Consider the following 5,971-nt stretch of genomic DNA (forward strand, 5'->3'; position numbering starts at 1 on the left):
AGAAGCTAAGTTGCTTAAGTAAGGTTTTCAACTTTGAACACCTGTTGTGGTGGGGTTGGATACCGTTTCAATAGTTTCATAAGTCAAGGACTTAATAGGTGTGCTGACAAAGTATGTTGACATGTAGTTCTGCGTGTTCCAAAATGTTCAGAAGTCTGACATAAGGACACATCCTATTCTATTTCTTAGTAGCTATGAGCTTTTTAAGATACTCACGTGAGTTGAAAATTTGGCTCACAACTTCATGAAAAGTTGCCCCAAGGCTTTCTTGCATGCTTTTTTCCAGTAGCTTCAGAAAGTCTGAAAACTGGTTAGATACAAGTGGTTGCAAAAGGACAACAATGTGAAAATCAAGATGTTGCTCTTGGTTTCATTGAACCTCCTCACTGCACCAAGTATCGGTCATATGGACAATTGGACCGCGTATGGGAGCCAATCAGGAAAACATCAGTGTTCTTACGAAGATACTATCACTTGTGTTTTCGAGGATGAAAACGCTTCTCCAAGGGGGGAGTAATGTCAGGCCAAGGGCCGGGCCAAGGGCCACGACGGACATGCGATCAAGGGGATCTCTATAATTAGTAGGCAGGGCCTATATAGGGAGTGGTTGGGTGGAGAGTTGCATGGTCTAGTCCCCCGCGGTCTCACATTGTGTCAAAAAAGTTACATTGAGACATTACTAGGTAAGTTTGGACTTGAGGATTGCAAACCTATTGCCACTCCCATGGAAACAGGTTTGAAATTGAGTCTTCATGACGTTGGTGATCCTGATGATATCACTCTTTACCAAACTGCTGTTGGATGCGTCATTTATGTATGCAACACGAGGCCGGATATTCAGTTTGCAGTCTCACATGTCAGTAGATTTATGGATAGCCTATAGTCTAAGCATTGGAAGCTTGTCAAAAGTATTTTTTGCTACCTTAGTGGCACTTTACATCTTGGCTTGTTTTATCCCAAGGGGGGATCATTGTCGCCAGACTTACATGCTTTTTCAGTCTCAAATTGGGCTGGTTGTTTTGACAGGCGAGTGTCCACAAGTGGTTTTTGTTTCATGCTTGGCAGTTCATGTAAACCATGGTTGAGCAAGAAGCAACCTAATGTGGCCAGTTCGAGTTGTGAGGTTGAGTACAGGGCAGTCTTCACAGCTACAATTGAGCGTGTATGGCTTAGACGCCTTATGGCTGATTTGGGTGTTGGACAAGACACTGCCAACACTATCTACACTGACAGTCAGAGCGCATTGGCAGTTGCGAGGAGCCCATTTTTTCATGCTCGCACAAAGCACATTGAGGTGCATTACCACTATGTCAGGGAGAGGCTCTCAACAGGAGAGGTCAACTTGGCTTATGTCACATGTGCCAACACAGGACATCCTTGCAGATCTTTTCACAAAGGCATTGTCTTGTGAGAAGCTCAAAGCTTTCCGCAAAGCTTGGGGCTTACTCCCCTTTGTGGACTGATCATGTCCTTAGGGCATGGCACTTCCCTTTACTCATGTGCCAGCTCTCGTTCACCGCATCCCCCCAGGGGGGATTTGTTACCATATACATGTGGTAGTGATGTGTGTGAACACACAAGGACCGCAGGGCATTTTTTCCCTCTTTAGGAGGTTTTTTCCCTCGTGCATTGTATATACGTCCATCACTCTAGGGCTATCTATCTTTCCATTGCACACTAAGTGATACACTCTTAGTTGTGTGCCTTGCCTTCCTTCGTCTTCTCCAAGCTGTGTGTGTTTTCTTGCAACCCTAATTCCAACAGGTGTCTGAAATTGGGCTCATTGTCGGCCATCTAATCATGTTGGTGAACGAAGGGTGAACTAGTTTGTGCTCATGTCATTCTGAACCTTGTTCTAGTTCGAGCAGAAATTGTTGCAAAAGCTACATTTGTTGCGTGTGCATATGCCCTTATATGTGAATCAGTGTGCGGGAAAGTATCTCCATTTAGCCCTGAGCCGATTAGGAAACAGCCGGTTGAGATGAGACTTGTAGTGTTCGGGAAAAATCATTCTTCTAAACATATAAACTTCCTTCCCATGAATTTTCCAAGAGGAAATTTCAGAAAATTAGGTTTATTTTCTGGGTTTTTACACTATTTTTTTCTATTTTGGGGCGGAATTTCTCCTTTTCTCCATGCCCTCAACCGGCATATTTGAAATTGAAAACAACACAATATTAAGCTGAGACACGTTTTTCCCGAACACTGGATGAGAGTGACAAGGAAAAAGTTCGCTTGGATTTTTCTAGAAAATAGAGTCAATATAATTGAAAATCTCTTTGTACTAAACGACGAAGAGTTTAATGATATACATTTGGAAGCTCATTGTCCATCACGTGTCCCTTGCTCTTCTTCTTTCCCTCCCTAGAGTCGAGGACGGGTCACACACTAGGGTAAAACACCCAATACAAGACCACCTAAGCGGACTGATAGATTCCGACCTCCATAGTGCACTCTTTTGAGCTCGGAGGGGTGCATCACATAGCTGAGAGCAACATCTACCACCTGTAAAAGTTGTAGCTTGATCGGCAATACAGAGGCGACGGACGACACAACAAAAGTTTTGTAGTGTAACAAAATTGCGGGCAAATAAGGAGACTCCCCTAAGGGAACTAAAAAGTCAATGCGCCAATAGTGCTCGAAAAAAACCTAGGTTTAGTGTAATCCCACCTACAAATTTTGAAATTTACCTCTAAATTTTGTATTTGAAGGTGAGAAAACCTACAAAATTGTGAAAACATTAGTTGTAATTCGGTGTAAAAATTTTGTCAATTACCTCTGTTGTTTCAGATATGTAGGTTTGCCAAGTTTTTGGAAAAAGTTTATTTGAGCATTGCGCGCCAACGGGGATGGAACCCTAAATCTAAGGGTCGCAATTTACTTCTGCATGCTCTAACCACGAAAGCACTGAAGCTCTATAGTCCGTCGATTGGGACTTTTCTGTAGATGAATTTAGGTCTAGTTTTTTATTGGGTGTTTTACCCTAGTCTGTGTAGTAGTTTCTGGGAAAATTGACCAAGAAGGAGGAATCGGAGGTGGAGAATTGAGTGGCGATAAAAGTCAATGACAGGTGTGCTTTGGCAGAAGGCGGGGCTGGAAAAGGGTGCAGGATGATTGCGTGTCGGTTGCTGTTTGGGGATGCTCGACAGGAGCGATTGCAACCTTACCATGCAAACTGACCAGGCCGGGGGCAGATGGAGGGCGTTCCTCGTGTGGAAATAAGGGCAGATTGGGGACGCTGCTCACTGTAGTGTGGCGAGGAGGTTGAGCAGGAGGAACAACAAGGTATGTTTTTGTTGCCATTGACAATATGTGGGTGGGGATAATTGGAAGGGAGGATGATGAGCTGCAAGGGCGAGAGGGAGAAGAGCTGCACGGCGAGGGCAAAGCTATGGCTGCGCGAAGCTGGCCCATGTGGGTATGGCAGGGTGAGAGAGCGAGGCGTTACAGGCTTCTCTGTTCGACTATGATGGCCAGGCGGAGGGAGCCCCGGCGCGGCAGCTGGAGAGAGTGGAATGGCGATGCAGGGCGAGAGAGGGAGCGGGAGCTGCTGTGTGCGGTTGTGACGGGGAGGTGAAGAGAGCGCTGCAGGCTGCTGTGGGCGGCTGAGGTGGCGAGCCTTGGAGACTATAGTAGACTATGGAAAGTGTACGAGGTAGGGCGTATGTCCCACAGTCAAAGAGGCAAAGAAGAACGGGGAAGGGGGGGGGGGGGGGGGATATGGTTGGATAGTTATGAAATGTTGATGCCTATGCAGGTGCAATGTTGCGACTGAAAAGTTTAGCGTGGGATGCGGCCGAAGATCGGGCCCACCCGCCTAAAATGAGGAGGAGCGCCGTAGTGAACAACCTTGGTCACACAACAAAGAAGAAGGGCCGACTGCCACTGACGAGCGAGAGAAACGCGGAAGGGATGAGAGGAAACACAAAAAAATGATGGAAGTTAGCGTCGCCGTAGCTGTAGGCAGTGCTGATATAGATATCAATCTCTTAGCTCGAGTGAAGGAGTTCTTGGTTAAAGAGACAGTAGCCGGTATTTTCTCGGTGGAGAGGGGAGGTAGCGTGTTTCACTTGCATTTTCAAATGGTTATACGTATAATGAGCAGCTATTTTCAAATGGTTATATGTATAATGAGCAGTTCCCTTATAGCTGTAAACAAAAAGTTGAAAACTTATTTGGGTTGGGATAAAGAGAATCCGTGCGGGGGAAATGTGCTTTGCTGAGCAATGAGGCAGAAGAATTTGTACACATTCGAGGGTATGATTGGGTATTGTTTGAAGGACGACGGCAAGTCCTACTTTCAGAAAGTCAAGCACAACATAACCGTGGAAGAGATGAACAAAGGCATAGAATTGTACATCTTGTATGGGGTCAACGATGCAAAGAGCCACATTTGCTTGACGCACTATAATATCTTCGATCGTGCCAAGATGTTTTGGAGGTTTTAGATGCGGCACCCATTTGGAAATGATTTCTTGGATACCTTGCACAAAGCGCAGTGGAAGGTACTACCCTTCGTTGACATGGATCACTCCGCAGCAGGCGCAAGGGATGAGTGTGAAAAAGATGAAAGATCTTTGGACCTGCATAACATTCCCATTTGCGGGCAACAATCCAAGATGTAGTGGCAATCTTTGTTGTAGATGATTTGTATCAAAATAGCCAACTGAGGTTGGATTGGTTTACATCCCGCTGGAAAGATATAGAGAGGTACATAAAATTAAGTATTCCGTTTAATTTATATTTTTTTGCACGAGTACATTTGCACATGTCTGGTTGCTTTTGGGTGTGAAAGTAAGAAGTTAACCGATATAGCCCCACAATCAAGACGCCTGTTGTGACAGGCAGCAAGTGATGGCGGGAGTGTTAGGACGAACGAGAGGCTGCTCGAGCTAGGTGATGAATACATCCTGTTGCTGCACCCAGCCAAGGTAGCAAGTGTTGTGCTGTATAGTCCACATGATGCTTAGTAATTGATTTTTTTTGCATGTCATGTTCAACATAACAATGTATATACATCGCAGGTAAGCAATGGAGCTGAGAACGAAGCGGTTGACGTCGAAGAGACGCAGACAGAGGAGTCAACGAATGGAGTGAGCGAGGCAGCATTCGAGCGAGTGGGAGACATCATCATGCAAATTTGGATGGAGTTGCGCGAGCCTGACGACAAGGGAAATGCAACATTCAGGATTCGTGTTTGTGGTTTGATAGAGTATGTGACTCAAGTCTATAGATAAATACCAGATTAATGTAGCAGATATATAGGTTTGTCGAATGGAAGAAGAAATAGTAGCATTGAAGAAAGTGGTTGTTGATATGAAGAGCCAATTGAATAGGCTGAATGCAATAGTCATAAGACTCTCTAAAGCTAGGGTTGTAAATCAAATAGCATTGTTTGAAATTCTGATTGTTAAACAACAATGCTGTGGTTTATGTCCTTTCTGAAATCCATTGTATGGTCGTGTGCTTAGCTTTGGAAATACGTTTGAAAGGTTAAGTGGAAAAGGTATATGCTGAGGAATCTGCAAATGTACCTCTATGAGAGTATGTGTAGTGGTTTTTAATTTGAGAGTCTACACATCTATACTATATATAATGCAACTTAAAATTTTCTAGGAAGCTAGGAGAGGACATCTACATGTCACACTCTATTCATTTCAAAGAAAGCTTTAAAAAACTTTTGGTTTGAAATGCAAAGTGAGGGGTAATTGGTACGTACTAATAAGTTTCAAGTACTAATAACTAATAACTGTGATGGTAGACAATGAAAAGACATAATTTTTACTTGTGAGTTATGTCAAAAACTCAAAAAGCTTAGTACTTCATGTATATCTATATTATTTATAGACCTTGGCAAGGCCATGGAGTTTCACTCGAGCCAATGTTTGGGCAAAGTCAATTTTACAAACATACAAAATTTTCTTTAGGGTAGATTCAAAGAGGAAATTTTTCAAAATAATTGTATCTTTTA

General features: G+C 43.7%; 1 protein-coding gene across 1 annotated transcript; it reads left to right on the plus strand.

The window, feature by feature from the left end:
* The first annotated feature begins 3,063 nt into the window (after positions 1 to 3,063).
* On the plus strand, positions 3,064 to 5,328 carry LOC147447548 (uncharacterized). Its single transcript, XM_086523637.1, has 4 exons — positions 3,064 to 3,103; positions 3,224 to 3,285; positions 4,845 to 4,931; positions 5,025 to 5,328. The coding sequence occupies exons 1-4, from the start codon at positions 3,064 to 3,066 to the stop codon at positions 5,235 to 5,237; spliced, it is 402 nt and encodes a 133-aa protein (XP_086379763.1). The 3' UTR covers positions 5,238 to 5,328.
* Positions 5,329 to 5,971: the final 643 nt, after the last annotated feature.

Source organism: Adiantum capillus-veneris, chromosome 11 (genome assembly GCF_014529385.1).
Source record: "Adiantum capillus-veneris isolate H3 chromosome 11, ASM1452938v2, whole genome shotgun sequence".
NCBI classification, from domain to species: Eukaryota; Viridiplantae; Streptophyta; class Polypodiopsida; order Polypodiales; family Pteridaceae; genus Adiantum; species Adiantum capillus-veneris.